Source organism: Coregonus lavaretus (assembly GCF_964263955.1).
Source record: "Coregonus lavaretus genome assembly, chromosome: 15".
NCBI classification, from domain to species: domain Eukaryota; kingdom Metazoa; phylum Chordata; class Actinopteri; order Salmoniformes; family Salmonidae; genus Coregonus; species Coregonus lavaretus.
This window is the reverse complement of record NC_140002.1, coordinates 43448846-43465576: the sequence shown is the minus strand read 5'-3', so window position 1 is coordinate 43465576 and position 16731 is coordinate 43448846. Positions and strand designations below refer to the sequence as shown.

The 16731-nt window shown below is 44.1% G+C and overlaps 1 protein-coding gene across 1 annotated transcript in view; it reads left to right on the top strand.

Annotated features, from left to right (window-relative positions):
* The window catches only part of dacha (dachshund a), a 76361-nt gene extending 60286 nt beyond the window's left edge, over positions 1-16075 (top strand). The window contains exons 8-12 of the mRNA XM_084178949.1: positions 6730-6875; positions 7089-7236; positions 8835-8981; positions 9760-9825; positions 14776-16075. Of these exons, the coding sequence (XP_084035075.1) occupies positions 6730-6875; positions 7089-7236; positions 8835-8981; positions 9760-9825; positions 14776-14813 (545 nt within the window). The 3' untranslated portion in view covers positions 14814-16075. The remainder of the gene's footprint in view (positions 1-6729; positions 6876-7088; positions 7237-8834; positions 8982-9759; positions 9826-14775) is intronic.
* Positions 16076-16731: the final 656 nt, after the last annotated feature.

Sequence of the window (16731 nt, the reverse complement as noted above, 5' to 3'; positions counted from 1 at the left end):
GTGAATTATACCAAACTTTTCCTTAAATCAATCTTTTTCCATAATGTAATGGACACATAGGTGCTCTGTGATGTTGTGCTGTGTGCGTTCACAGCAGTCCTTACAGACCAGAACGCTAGCTAGCTACCTTCAGGGCAGAGATCAATGCAGTGCCAGCTTTATGGGCCTGACTGCAGCTCACAGACGGCACTCAGCGCTAATTTACATTCCTTCAATTCTCTATCTTTAGTGCTTTAGCAATTTAGTATACGTCGACTTCCATGTATGGCAGTTAAAATATAATAAATGGACCCCCACGCACACTTCCCCGGCCCTGTTCTTTAGTCTAACTTTTATTGTCATGCTTTCATCTTCGGAAAATAATGAACATTGGCCATTCCTTCTTGACTTGGTTAAGCTCATTAAGTTCACCTTGTTTTTTTTTTTGTTATTCCGTTGTGAGCCTGGTTTTAATGCACTCCCAGACTGTTCTCAATCCAGCCTGTCGTTCAAGGGGTTTGTCTGGTTTAAAGTCAGGGGGAAAATGTGGCCTTTAGGATTATTTGGAAGTAGTGGAGTAGATTAATAGGTTAGACCCCAGGGGTGATGGGGGTCCAGGAGACGGGAGGAAGTAGAGCTCATACAGTACTTGGTTCTAAGGGTGCTGCACCCACAGAAGTGGCCATCTATAGCCAGCATGTCACACAGTTGTCATGGCACATCCTTGAAAACTAGTTACATTTTTTTAAAGGGGCAATCTGTAGTTGCTGCATCCATTTTTGGACTTATAAACTAATGATACAGTTGAAGTCGGAAGTTTACATACACCTAGGTTAGAGTCATTAAAACTCATTTTGCAACCACTCCACACATTTCTTGTTAACAAACTATAGTTTTGGCAAGTCGGTTAGGACATCTACTTTGTGCGTGACACAAGTAATTTTTCCAACAATTGTTTACAGACAGATTTTTTCACTTATAATTCACTGTATCCCAATTCCAGTGGGTCAGAAGTTTACATACACTAAGTTGACTGTGCCTTTAAACAGCTTGGAAAATTCCAGAAAATTATGTCATGGCTTTAGAAGCTTCTGATAGGCTAATTGACATCATTTGAGTCAATTGGAGGTGTACCTGTGGATGTATTTCAAGGCCTACCTTCAAACTCAATGCCTCTTTGCTTGACATCATGGGAAAATCTAAAGAAATCAGCCAAGACCTCAGAAAAAATATTGTAGACCTCCACAAGTCTGGTTCATCCTTGGGAGCAATTTCCAAACGCCTGAAGGTACTACGTTCATCTGTACAAACAATAGTACGCAAGTATAAACACCATGGGACCACGCAGCTGTCATACCGCTCAGGAAGGAGACGCGTTCTGTCTCCTAGAGATGAACGTACTTTGGTGCGAAAAGTGCAAATCAATCCCATAACAACAGCAAAGGACCTTGTGAGATGCTGGAGGAAACAGGTACAAAAGTATCTATATCCACAGTAAAACGAGTCCTATATCGACATAACCTGAAAGGCCGCTCAGCAAGGAAGAAGCCTCTGCTCCAAAACCGCCATAAAAAAGCCAGACTACAGTTTGCAACTGCACATGGGGACAAAGATCGTACTTTTTGGAGAAATGTCCTCTGGTCTGATGAAACAAAAATAGAACTGTTTGGCCATAATAACCATCGTTATGTTTGGAGGAAAAAGGGGGATGCTTGCAAGCCGAAGAACACCATCCCAACCGTGAAGCACGGGGGTGGCAGCATCATGCTGTGGGGGTGCTTTGCTGCAGGAAGGACTGGTGCACATCACAAAATAGATGGCATCATGAGGACGGAAGATTATGTTATTAAAGCTAGGTCGCAAATGGGTCTTCCAAATGGACAATGACCCCAAGCATACTTCCAAAGTCGTGGCAAAATGGCTTAAGGACAACAAAGTCAAGGTATTGGAGTGGCCATTACATTTACATTTACATCATTTAGCAGACGCTCTTATCCAGAGCGACTTACAAATTGATGCATCATCACAAAGCCCTGACCTCAATCCTATAGACAATTTGTGGGCAGAACTGAAAAAGCGTGTGTGAGCAAGGAGGCCTACAAACCTGACTCAGTTACACCAGCTCTGTCAGGAGGAATGGGCCAAAATTCACCCAACTTATTGTGGGAAGTTTGTGGAAGGCTACCCGAAACGTTGGACCCAAGTTAAACAATTTAAAGGCAATGCTACCAAATACTAATTGAGTGTATGTCAACTTCTGACCCACTGGGAATGTGATGAAAGAAATAAAAGCTGAAATAAATCATTCTCTCTACTATTATTCTGACATTTCACATTCTCAAAATAAAGTGGTGATCCTAACTGACCTAAGACAGGGAATTTTTTTACTGACCTAAGACAGGTGTATGTAAACTTCCGACTTCAACTGTATGTACCCATTGATTCTTGAAAAATATTACTTATAAATGCCTCATGAGCTTAGTTCAACTGTCGTACCCCGCCAGAACCCAAAATATAAGCTTGTTTTACTCCAATGTTTGTAAACAAAGCAAATATAAAAAAACAGCATCAAAACATGTTTAAAACTATCATTTTGATATCATGGATGGTCAGTCCTCGTATCCGTAGCTCTGTCTATGAATTTGAGGTGGTTACATTTCTCCAACCCCATCCCTAAGCTTTATACCAAAAGAGGGGCGGGGAAGATGCTTTTTTATTGTTTCAACAGCTAATTGCCACTTAAATGTATTAGATGAAATATAGAAAAATCACACCAGATTTGTAAAATGTCTCATTACATCATCTCACATCTCTTCCTAATTGGTCATTGGCAAAAGCAGACATTGTTGACATACTGTAGTCTACAGTGTGAATGTTTGAACATATATTTCCAATTCCAGAACAGTAAAAGCTCCAGCAGAAGCAGGTGTGTGTGTGTGTGTGTGTGTGTGTGTGTGTGTGTGTCGATCCGATCCGAGCAGAGCCACCCCTGGAGTCTCTTCCTCCTGCCAATACTCTGAGTCCTGTTTGATTGGAGTATTTCTCTGAGAGCACTATAAATATCATCAAGACATTTGGTTCCCAGAGCTTTATGGCTCCCTGGGTGCCTGTTGTCAAAACCTGCCATCTTGTTGGGAATAAATAGATAGTTGGCAGGGAAGAGACCCATCTCCCTTCCTGCCCCTCCTGTGAGTTGTGCTTCATCACGACTGCTTGGTGCGTTGCAGGGCGTGGTGTGGGGGGGGGGATCTGTTCTCCCTCTCTCTGCCACTCTTTGCTCTGCCAGCTGCTGGAGACTGATCCTGGGTTTGTGATACACGTAAGTGCTGCTGGGGGAGTGGACTGACTGAATAGCCGCTGTGCATTTATCAGTCCACCTAAAGACTGGCAACACACCCCTCCTGCTCCCACCTACCCCAGTGAAACACAGTGGAGCCTCTGTGCTGGAGAGGAGACTGAAGGGTTCTTTTGCCTTGAGTTGCCAGGTGCTTACCAGTTTTGGGGAAAAGAGGATGGAACACAAGGGGGTGCCATTGAGATAAAGTGACAGGCAGAGGGAGAGAGTGGACAAAGAGCCAGGTTTACTTTTCAATACATCTTACATTTTTTCTTTATTATTTGAATGTCATTTAGATACAGGAAATACATTGGCATATTGGGCCCAGGTCTGGTCTACGTGGAGATTAGTGAGGCTCCAAACCAGACAGTGTAAGGATGTAGAGAATGTACTTCTCTAGAAAGAGCACAGTGCAGCCCACAGAGCAACAGAAGAAGATGGAGCAGGCCAGGGAAGTGGGTCACCTGTTCTAACACTAGGACTCCTGCTGTATCCCGCGTCCTGCTACAGTCATTATTATGCATTTGATATAATTAACACGTGTTCCAAAATGTGTAAATATGTACCTGACATGAAACTCCCAAACCCTAATTATTCCTTTTCTGTCTGTCTTTTGATATCCAACTTGGTCGTCATTATAATTATTTACCTGCCTTGATCCTATGTAAATGTCGCAGTGAGGCCTCCCTCTCTCTCTGCCTGACGTTTGTTTAGGTCTGACAATCACATGGTACCCACCAGGGCTGGCCTAAATCACCATCTAATTGGCTGCTATTGAATATTCAGCAGACAGCTCTGCTACACATGTAGTGAAGTGAATAAACAAGTACATCACATGCAGGCAAATAGCACCGGGGGAGTCGGAGAAAATATGCTGCTGGGGGTAAATTGGGCCGGAGTATGGAGAGTGTGTAGATGGAATATTGCTGTAGATGCTTTATAGGTTTTTCTCCTCCATGCCTATCCTTGCCTGGGCATCTGTTCACCCATATGGTGGTATGGATGGAGGAGCCACTTCTGGTAAGACTGGCTGAGCAAGGTTCTCAGTGGTGTTCCATTCACATCTGGGACAGAGGCGTTCTATAAATGACAAAGTCCTAAGAGCGCCACTGTGACAGCTCTTAGGGCTTGCAGGTAAAGAACTCAGTCTTCTGAAGCAGAACACTGTAGCATTCTTTCCCTGTTTTAACCTTTTCCCTTCCTTTCCCCATTATAGTTGTTTTCCTCTTTCTGCTGAGAGCTTTGCAATGAGAGTTGATGGATTCAGCCCGCCTTTCAAATAGCTCTCCTTTTGTTGAAACCTCTGAAACCTCCTGTTTTTTTTATTCTTTTCAGAAACATTACATTGTCTTTATTTTTAGGGGTAGCAAATAAAAGGCTTGATTGTTAAATAATTGATTGATTCATGCGGTGGGTTAAAAGGAAACAGCACTTCCCCCTCTTTTTGTTAGTTTATTTATTTATTTGTTTGCTCTGTGTGTTGAGAGGGGGGTGGTAAGTGGCAGGTTCTGAAGCCATGTCATTGGTTCATCATGGTCCTTCAAAGAAAACTGACTCCCAGTCAAGTGTTGTGATTCCATTTCCCTTCAAGTACAGTAGCTGTTTCGCACCTCTCTAATGCTACAGCACAGTCGGGCTGAACGCTGTTCATGTTCTCCAAGTGGGGGACATGTGCGTGCACACACACACACACACACACACACACACACACACACACACACACCGTACGCACAGAGAACACTGTAGGCGGCATACACACCCTGCATCATTACTTGTGCGCATTACAGTGACCTGAGACAGAACCAGTGCACTTTGTAAATGTCACGGGCCAGCCTTCTCCCCCTCTTTGCCCACAGAATAAAATGAATTGAATTGTGTGCTATCAGCAGCAGCAGCAAGATAAATCTGTCGTTTAAAAGAGAGTAGTAATTAGGTGTGGAGAGCCTACTGGAGGGAGGGAGGGAGGGAGGGAGGGAGGGAGGGAGGGAGGGGCTGGGGCACACTGTAGAGTACAGAGATGCTTTTAGGAGGAACCAGAAGCATCATATGGGCCAGATTTCTGTATTTTGAAAGTTACATATCTTGAAAACTTGATTGCTGACATGCAAAACATTTTGGGACTATATCAACAATGGACTACTGAAACAAATACCAAAAGATACAGTAGTTTTGGGGTGGAGTTTTCTTTTAATGCAGGGGACCAGTGAGGCTCTGTGACAGGGGTGCAGATGAGCTGTTAATCAGTCCTATAGAGGGCCAGGCGTGGGGGTGAGGAGGGCAGGGGGGAGACAGAGCCTCTGACCAGGTCCATTACAAAGGCCAAAGATGTGAACTGATGCTCTGTTGCCAGATGCCATTTCTGAACTCTGAGAATCTTCCCTCTGATTCTCAGTTTATCTAACGATTCACCTCGCACCTCTCGCTCTATTTTCTTCCCTCTTTCCCCCTTTCTTTTCCTATCACTCTCTATATATGTCTCTTTTAACACACACACACACACACACACACACACACACTCACACACACACACTCTTCTCCGCTTCACACTATATCTGTGTGACCTTGATCTGCGAACCACTTTCAGTCGGTACGAAAAACTTAATCACAGACTGTCAAACCGTTGGGGGGGGGAGGAGGGGAATTATTCTCTTTTTTTTCCACCTCTCTCTCCCCACCTCTCTCTCCCTCGCTCCCTCTCTCTCCCTCTCTTTACTTTAATGCCCTTTCCAGTACAGGGGGAAATTTATTGCTTGTGGGACAGGTGGAATATGAACAATGGGCAGAATGGAGTGCAGGGTTATCTGGCCAGCCTGGGAGCGCAGCGGGAAATCGATGTGACCCGTGATACACTGTCATCACAATTCCCACCCTGGCTGTCCTATTTGTCTTGCCCCGGGAAGCCGGGATGGCTGGTGTCATCTCGCCGAGCCAGATTATCCGGGTGAATCATGGCTCGAGCCACTCTCAGGCTTCTATCTATTTTCCCCTGGACCGCGGGCCTGTCGTTCCCTCTGTGGGTGGGGGAGGGAGTGGGTGGGAGGATAGAGAGGGTTGTGGGAAGGTAAAATATGATTCTCTTTGCTGTTCGGTAGCTGTCTCCGTGGTGATACTCTGCGCTGATCTGGGGTTTGCGCTCTGCTCCTTATAAATGAACCACTCTTCAGAGAGAGGCTGTACAGGACATTCAGGCGTCCTCCTCACACACCATCACACGCTGCTTCCCTCTCTGCTGCTTCCCTCTCTGCTGTTTTCACTGTCTACCATCAACTATGCTTTTAGCTTTATTAAACTGTTCATATGGTCCTGTGAATGTGAGTGAATGTGTGTTTGTGCATCAGTTTTATTTTAACAGCCCCATTACGTGTGATAAAGCTGGTTGTAAGTCCAGGTCTATTGTGTGTTGTGTTGAGCAGATGAGGCGCAGCTGGCCCTGCCCATGATGAAGCCAGGCTTTGAGAAGATGCCCCTGGGAGGACAGACTCTGCCTCCAGGCTTCCCTGCGCCCTTCCTCTTCGCTGACGGACTCAACTCTGTGGAGACTCTGCTCACCAACATCCAGGTAGAGACGCACTCTTTATGTCATGGAATAGTGGCACTGATAGGAGTGTGTGCTGTGTGTGTGTGCTGTGTGTGTGTGTGTGTGTGTGTGTGTGTGCTGTGTGTGTGTGTGTGTGTGTGTGTGTGTGTGTGTGTGTAATGGTGCTCTGGTGGGTAGTGGTGGAGTTAAAGGTTAAAGTGCTGTGCTCCTTTCTCTGTCCCTCGGGCGGCGCAGGGCCTGCTGAAGGTAGCGGTGGACAACGCCCGTGTGCAGGAGAAACAGGTCCAGCAGGAGAGGAAGGAGCTCAAGATGGAGCTCTACAGGGAGAGAGAGATGAGAGAGAGTCTGGAGAGACAGCTCACCTCCGAACTGCACAGCCGAGGTAGGAGAGAGAGAGTGAGAGCAAGAGAGAGCGAGAGAGAGAGAGAGAGAGAGAGATGCATATACTGTGTAGCAATGAATACATATCAATGAATTGGCGAGGGCATAGAACACTAGAACAGTCTGCAGCACCCGGCCTCACCCTACTGGACTCGGAAATCAAATGTCTACTGTTTGGAGATGATCTGGTGATTCTGTCCCCTACAGCAGCACCTAGATCTTCTGCACAGATACTGTCAGACTTGGGCCCTGACAGTGAATCTCAGTAAGACAAAAATAATGGTGTTCCAATGGTGTTCCAAAAAAATAATGGTGTTCCAAACATTGATAAACTCCCATATCTGTTAGGCGAAATACCGCAGTGTGCCATCACAGCAGCAAGATTTGTGGCCTGTTACCATGGCAACCAGTAGAGCACAAACATTGTAAATACCAATAATATTTTTTTATCCTCCCCTACTATTTGTGCTACAACTATTTGCACATTGCTAAAACACTGTACATAGCTGAGATTATAAACTGGGTGGTTCGAGCCCTGAATGCTGATTGGCTGACAGCCATGGTATATCAGACCGTATACCATGGGTATGACAAAACATTTATTTTTACTGCTCTAACTATGTTGGTAACCAGTTTATAATAGCAATAAGGCACCTCGTGGCTTTGTGGTATATGGCCAATATACCATGGCTAAGGGCTGTGTCCAGGCACTCCGCGTTGCGTCGAGCGTAAAAACAGCCCTTAGCTGTGGTATACTGGCCATATACCACACCCCCTCAGGCCTTAAATCTAACACTTGAAATGTCGTTAGCGTTTTGAAACCTTTGTGAGTGCAACGTTTACTGTTCATTTCTAATAGTTTGTTGTTGATGTTGTTTTGTGTCTTCTCACTTTTGTTTATTGTTTATTTCACTTGCTTTGGCGATGTAAACACATGCTTCCCATGCCAATAAAGCCCTTTGAATTGAGAGAGAGAAAGAGATCTGGCAGCGTGAATGAATAAATTAATATATACATACAGTAAATACAAATCCAGCCAAAAGAATATGTGCTTGCATCTTTACTGGACTTGGCATACATCCGTGTCTGATTTAGATTTGAGTTGTGCATCTTCAACCCCAGCCAAGAAATTAAGGCAATTAGTCGCCTCGGTAACAACTCCAACAATATGTACAGACACTGATTATCTATTAGCCATGGCTGTTATCTAATTGCATGTTATTCTAATGTGTCTTTTAATAGAGAGGCAGTAAAGTGATGATTTGGCCAATCAGCTGTGTGTAATTAGAGGTGTTAGACAGGGCAGAGCTGGTGCTTCTGCATGGTGCTGTTGGTTCCTCTTTACTGGGAACATGCTTTTTATTTGGCTGTTAATTTGGGGAGAATCGGCACCCCCAAGAGCTGCCAACTGGAGACAGCCTAGCAGCCAGCTCTGAGCTGGGCTAAGCTGGGCTGGTACAGCAAGGCTAGCTGTTCTAGTACTGGGAGGCAGCACTAAGGATTCACCGATGCAAAGGGTTTTCTCAGTTTGACTCAGTCGAGGTGAGCCTGTCAACTCACTGGCTATCTCCCCCTCTCCCTCCCTCTGTCCCTGTTCAGCCACCATCCAGAAGCGGCTGAAGAAGGAGAAGAAGGCTAAGAGGAAACTACAGGAGGCTCTGGAGTTTGAGTCCAAGCGTCGTGAGCAGGTGGAGCAGGCCCTCAAAACGGCCACCTCCCCAGAGAACCTCTGCATGAGTCTCAATGGTAGGCCTCCATACTCTCGTCTCCTCCTCCTCCTCCTCCTCCTCCTCCTCTTTAACTATCCTCTCATCTCCTGTTTTATTATATGTATTCACTCTCTTTCTCATCCTGTTCCTAGTTTCTTTCCCCCTGCCCTTTCCATCTCCCTCTCTCTTTTTTTATCCAGTACTTGTCTTCCTCATTCTTCTCTGTAAAGCAACGCAGATATTTTCATTCATGTTGTCAGCGCAGCGGTCCTAGCGGTTATCACTTCCAGCATATTAGCATTGTTACCCTGAGAGGAAATGGATACAGATACTTATCATAAACGCTCGAAATGCAAACGCTTAAAACTGCAAATTGTTTTGATAGCTCCTCATTTTCAGTTGTTTATTTCTGAATATCTTACCAGGAGCAGAGAAGGAAAAAACCGGAATCAAGAGCACGGCACACATCTGCAAACATTTCAGAGGGCAGAGCAATTATTTCCAAGGCTGATTAAACATGAATTTATTAGAAGAAATGCATTGGGTTTCCTTTCATCTGACGTTGTTGGGGCTAATACATTATTGTGTGAACAATCAGGCTACTTCTCATGCTGTTGGCAGAAAATCTTATCTAAATCTTATCCCCGTTTCCGTACAATCTCCCCCCCCCCCTACTTAAAACATAATTTGTCTCTTGGATAGAATTTCTTCTCCACCTGGTATATGTGGATACGCAGAGACTGTCTGGATAGGTAAGAAGTAGGCTAGATAGGGATGAAGCATTAGTCCTAACTGATGGTTGTGTTCCATTTCAGAGGCAGTGATACCAGAGGTTGAGCCGGAGCATAACGGCAGCCAGCAGGAGAACTCGGCTGTACAGGGTAAGCATTAGCACGCCCCTGGTTCACGCTCCCTCTCAGTCTCTGGGATCTGGTGGGTCAGGTAGCTATGACTTAACTCCAGTGTTTGACATATACACTGAGTGTACAAAACATTAGGAACACCTGCTCTTTCCATCACATAGACTGACCAGGTGAATCCAGGTGAAAGCTATGATCCCTTATTGATGTAATTTGTTAAATCCACTTCAATCAGTGTAGATGAAGGGGAGGAGACCTGTTAAAGAAGGATTTTTAAGCCTTGAGACAATTGAGACATGGATTGTGTATGTGTGCCGTTCAGATGGTGAATCTGCAAGACAAAATATTTAAGTGCCTTTGAACGGGGTATGGTAGTAGGTGCCAGGCGCACCGATTTGAGTGTGTCAAGAACTGCAACGCTGCTGGGTTTTTCACACTCAACAGTTTCCCGTGTGTATTAAGAATGGTCCACCACCCCAAAGGACATCCAGCCAACTTGACACAATTGTGGGAAGAATTGGATATCTGTAGTTTTTAAAATAAAAGTAGCATTTTACGCGACGTTGTTTGTGAATGGAGAAGGAGCAGCTCGTCATTTTATAGCAGATTTTTTTGTTTTGGCAGGGGAAGCAATCAGGACAGGTAAGCATTAAATAATGGATATTTATAAAAGTATCGAGTGGTAGTGCACGTTTGAAATGTTCCTACTCCATTGGAAAACAGTGGATTACGGGGTGCAATTTTTATAAAAAACGACAGATTTCAGCACCCATAGAAAAGCTTGCAGATACACAAGACAAACATAGGTAAGGTAAGCATTAAAGAATGGACATTTTTACAAATAAAAAAGTGACTCGATGTAGTTGGCGGTACACTCTTCTGGGCGCATCACTCTAGAACCCTGTATGGAAGATATTCATACAGGGATACAGCTAGAGCTGGGGGTAGCATGGTTTGATCCCTGAATATATCTTTCTATTTCCAAATATAGTCATAAAACCACAATATGTGCACCGCAAAGTAACATTTGGATTAACTTGTTAATGTTGGAAAGTACCCTCACGTGTGGAGGTCAAAGTTAGGGGATTGATGAGGTTGGGGGACGTTGTGGCCTCCACATGCTCCACATGTGGGCCTTAGTGCCTCATCATGGTACCTTGTTACACAACAGCAAACACAAACCAGAGAGTCTCTCTCTCTCTCTCTCTCTCTCTCTCTCTCTCTCTCTCTCTCTCTCTCTCTCTCTCTCTCTCTCTCTCTCTCTCTCTCTCTCTCTCTCTCTCCGTCAGCTCTCCGCTCTCCACCAGGGCCTCTTTGAAGACTCCCACCCCTCGGAATAAGATTACAAACTGATGTTGTTGCATATGCGTTTCACGCTTCCATTCTCTCCGAGTTTTGTTTGTAGAACCCCCTGTCTCTCCACCTCCACCCTCCCCTCCGATCCCCCCAAAATGCAGCTGAAGTTATGTTTGATAAATGGAACCTATTATCAACATGTCTGAAGGCGAATTAAAGACACTCTGCCGTACGTCTTATTGAAATGTGGGCTGCGATAGGTGAATAAATACATATGTTTACAGAACATCCAGTGAGTGTGCTGCAAAGTGTTTCAGTGGAGATGAGAAGGTGGAGATTGTTTTTCTCAGAGCCAATTTCACAGTCTGCAAATAAAGGGCTCTCCATTTTTCTTGCCTCTGACAGCATCGCCACGCAGCGGAATGTTGAGGCCCTCTCTTCGTATCTATAGGCTGCTCCGCTCGGGGGTTTGCTTTTCTAAGGACAGGGTTCATTATCAGTGTGAGGGGGTCGTCTGTGGGTGAGTTTAAATCTGTTGTCTTGGTCAGGATTACCGAAGTATGGAACCCCTCTCGGAGCTAAAACCTCAAGTCCTAACCATAACATCAAAGATGTAGACATACTGGCTCACAGACATGTTTCAAAACTGGTTATGTGTAGAAAGCACTTTTTAAAACACAAACCCCATTTTATCACAGTGAACAATTATGACGTCATTGTTAATCCCACTTACTATTGTGTTCCAATCGCAACACATAATTATCTGACATTCAGCCTTGTAAATCCACGTATTTGTCATGACCCTTAGTACTCTGCTGGCCTGTAGGTGTCAGCCGTTACTAATGACAGTGTGGAGAGGGGGATTATGGGGCCATGGCGTTCCTGACCTTTAGGGCAGCAGGGAGAGCTGCCAAGGCCATGTGAGGGACAGACGGCACACCTTCCCTCACGCTCCACTGCCCTCCACAGGGCACAGAAAGAGAGAGAGAGGCGTGGGTGACACTGTCACACTATAATCATTCCCTACCTTCAGTCATGCTCTGGAGTAGTCGCGCACCGTCCACATTTCACGTACACTGGCCAGTGATGAGCATGAAGGGTTACAACAGTGACGGCAGCCACAGGAGTTCAATTACATTTGAAGACATTTTCCCCAAAACCATGACTTCCTGTGTTACTGCTTAAAACTGGTTGAGTACATCTATCCTTTTCCTATGTCTCTTCTGTTTGCATTGAAGGACTTTCCTTTGACCAAAGTTTTAAAGGATAATTATCTCAGTAATATTTCATTCAAGCCTCATCACGACTGGCTGATTACATCTGAGCTATCATTATGAAAGCATTCGTTAGATCTACCCCCCTACTACCTATCAATGATTGCATCCACTGTGTAGCAATCAATCTGAATTACAGTGCTATTAAAATAACTCTGTTTCAACTGTGCCAGCTTGGAATCTCATGCTGATGTGATATACCTGTCCATCGCCCCACTACCACCATGCCCAGCAGAGGTGTCTGTCTGTGGGGATGCTGTAGCTGGACACGTGGGGCCTCTCCTGGAGCTCCTGGCTGTTTGGGGACTGGGAGCCCACTGACTCACTCACACAGGGGCTTAAGAGCTCCAGTCAGGAGTGTGTTGTCCGGCCCCTCCACCCCCACGGCCCACCGCATTTATCCATTACACTGGGAGAAATCTAATTACACCTCGCTTCACTCCCAAGTTGGACTTCACAGTTTTGCAAGCTTAGCACTGACACCTGATTTCATTAGGTTTGATTGTCCTTGCTGAGATCCCACTTCTGGGGCTAAAAGCTTTTTACGCTTTCTCAGGTTCCTCTGTGTGTTGGTCTATTACGCAGACCTGCGTCTTTTTTATTAATCAAGATGAGTGGAGGTAACAGAAACTGCTGAATACAAAAGAAGGTGACATCATTTTACAAGCCGATTAAGAGAAGAGGGGGAGGGTAAGAGAGAAGGAGGTGGGGGGAGACTGCAGGGAAAAGTAATCAAAGACAAGGACCCAGAAAGGATAGATGAGGACCTCAACACTCAAGGTGTTATTACACTAACACACTCCTGGCTTCACTCCTGGCTTCACTCCTGGCTTCACTCCTGGCTTCACTCCTGGCTTCACTCTGGCTTCACTCCTGGCTTCACTCCTGGCTTTACTCCTGGCTTTACTCCTGGCTTCATTCTGGCTTCACTCTGGCTCCTATCACAACCACTTGTTCCTTAAACAACGGCTCAGCATCTTCAGCTACATGAATAATGTACTCCCAAATAACTAGAAATCTCATAACCTGCTTTAGTTCCAAACACACGCTATACATATAGCAAATGAGACCCTTAGGTACCATTCATTTCCAAAGTTTGCAACTCACTAATTGGCAACCCAATGAAAAAAGAGCAAGCGTGAACTATCAAGGTGAAGCTTTATGGCAGTCCCAGATCTGCTGTAATTAGCCAGTTTGCAGTCTATGCAGAAAAGAATGAGGCCAGAGGGCCAGAGCCATGTTAAATATGGATTGAGCTGCTGAGGAGGGTTCCCAGAGGTGTTGCAACATACACAAACCACTAATTCTGCCTCCACACATCTACTCTATTCACACTGCCCTGGGAAGGGTTAAACATATAACAGACAGAACAAATGTCAAATATAGTTATCTTGACAGTACATATTAACATTGAAAAACAATTAGAGAATCAGGAAGTGTTGCTCTTCTCTTCTTTCTCATCTGACAGTACAGACAGTACATCACAATCATGTTCTCTCTTTCTGGCCCTCATCCTCCAACACCACTGAACATTGCTTTTTTCCTCCTGACTATGTTCCGTTGTATTTTCTATGTTCCCAGAACACATTTCAAACATGCAGAACCACTCCCCTTAGCACAGCACAGTGATTACCCATTCTCTCTGTCTCCATCTCCAGTGAGATGAGCTGATGGTGGCTACCATGTAGAGATTAACATGCAGCTGCTGACTCCAGTCACTTTGTTATCCAGCTGTTTTTCTTTCAGCTGTTCCCTCCTGTTGACAACTAACACTAAATGATTAATCACCCATATTATTCCTGATGCACATTTGATTAAAGGAGATACTAAATACGTTGGTTGCTCTTGAACTTTTGTTCTCATGCTTGTGGGAAAGTTGAGAAATCACAAACTCAGTTTCACATAATTTGAAATATATACACACTCTGGAGAGTAAACAACTTTACTAGAGAAACATCTTTATTTACACTCCCCTCTGTATTTATTTGGACAGTGAAGATAAAAGTTGTACATTTGGCTTTATACTCCAGCATTTTGGATTTGAGATCAAATGTTTCATATGAGGCGACAGTACAGAATGTCACCTTTTATTTGAGGGTATTTTCATGCATATCTGTTTTACAGTTTACAAATTAAAGCACTTTATGTACTGTATATAGTCCCCCCATTTGAATAAGTTTTATAGTGTATTAAAGTAGTCAAAAGTTTAGTGTTTGACTACATCAAGCTTGTGACTATACAAACTTGTTGGATGCATTTGTAGTTTGTTTTGGTTGTGTTTTGGGTTATGGCAAAATGTGTAGAATTGCAAGAGAGTAGCTATAAAACTGCGGTATGACACTGAGTAAAGATGGGTGGATGGATCACTTGATTAACTGATGTTTCTTTGTTTCCCTAACAGAGAACAGACCCTACACCAAGCCTCCCATAATGTACTGAGAGAGACCTCCAGCTTCTCTAGACCTGGCCCAGGGCTGTCACTGCAGGCTTCCCCAGAGACAGAGCCCTTGACTGGGAGAGGACGAGTGGAGAAGAGGGGTGACTGGAGGGAGGAATGGATCCCCAAAACCATCCCCTGAAACTCATGTACAGGACTGCAGAGGGTGTGGTGGGGTGAGAGGCAACACTGGAGTGCCGCTTATTGCCGCCCCATCATCTCACTCCAGCTACTTGTAAAAAATCCCTATATTTTACTTGTTCTGACTACTTTTGTTCTACCCTCTTTGAGAAAAAAAGTAAGGACCATTGAAAATAAAACTGTCTTGGGTTTCTCTCTACTCCCCGTGAAGCACATACAGAAGCCCTTCCTTATCCTATTCCTCTCCAAGCCGATTTCCTCTCATTATTATTCTTGTTATTAATTATTCTTGTTATTATTATTCTTGTTATTAGTTGTTGATTCCTCCAATGCCCCAATAGCACAAGTCTTGCAGCGCATATATAGGATAATATCTTCTTGAAGCTTGAAAATCTGAAGGAGGATATGAGATGTAAAATTCAAGACAAAATGTGCTTCTCTTCTTCTATCACCTGTTCATCACCAAGTAAAAGGGACTCGAATGGTTTCTGAATTTCTACGCTTTTTCCCTCTTTTTTTCCGGGGTGGATGGGGGGGGGGGTATTGTTGAAAAATGTCACTACTGTCTGTTGACTTAGGAATGTGTCCTCTTCCTGAACTGCGTTGTTTCAGTGTTTATTTTAAGTGTGTTTTACTCTAAGCTCAGTCTGGATACAAAGAACGAGATATTGAGGCATATCCTATAGAGCCCTTCCCACTGTAAAGGTTTCTATGTTGCTGTGTTCAGTTCAAATGTTCTATTGCTGTTAAAAATACAGTATTACAGTAACCCCTCTTCTGTTTATCCCCCTTCGTTTTTAGACATGTAAAAAATGCTTTAGCGTTTGCTATTCTGACGTCGTAATAAAGTGGATACATTTTTAGTGAGAAAAAAAATACTAAAGTAAAATGAAATACCCCAATGCACATCCGATGCAAGCATGCATGTAGATACGACACTGGTAAAAAGTTACACTTGCTGGTTTAAAAAAGCTGCCAATTCAAATATATTTTTAAAGAATTTTGGGAATTTCATTATTACCATGATCACAACCAGGCAGCTATCTAAAATTGTTGACCTTGTTTTAATGATAATAGTATCACATCACAGCCTTGCACATAACACAAAACAATAAAACATACTTCTGGACATCTTGGTAGATGTGTTTTTTTTTTGTTGTTTGTTTTTTAGTAATAAAGTTCTAGATTCAGATGTGTTTTGTTGCAGTCTTCTGTGTCATCTGTTTCACTGCTTGCTGGGGTTTTGTTGCGCTTCTGTCTGAGGTAGCAATTACATGCACACCTCCAAAGAAACTATTCTCCCTGTGTGAGTGAGTACGGCACTAAAGGGTATTCCTCTTGTGTGTTGAGTGAGAACCATTGGGAGGATGAAGGAAAGAGAGAGAGATGGAGAGTGGCCAGCTATAGGTCTGAGGAGAGAAGGACCCCGGGGGAGTCCTGTCGACTTTCCGGCAGAGAGCCTCACTGGGAGGACGTGGAGGAGAGAAGAGGGGGTGCTTTGCACTTCAATTAGAGACAGGTCGTTTGATCTGCTTCTGATTGCCCTTCCTCACTTATAGCTTTATGTAAAGTAGTCAAAATGCTTAATTAATGATTAGTGATTTCTTTAATGAAAAGACAATTGCTGTGGAGGGCTATTTGATCAGTGGAATAAAAATTGAAAATTTGCATTATTTTCATTATAAAACATAGGATTTGATTAACACTAACAAGGAGAGGGGAATCAAACAAGGAGTTGCGACCTTGACTTGTGGTGCAGGTGCATTTTTTTTCTTCCAC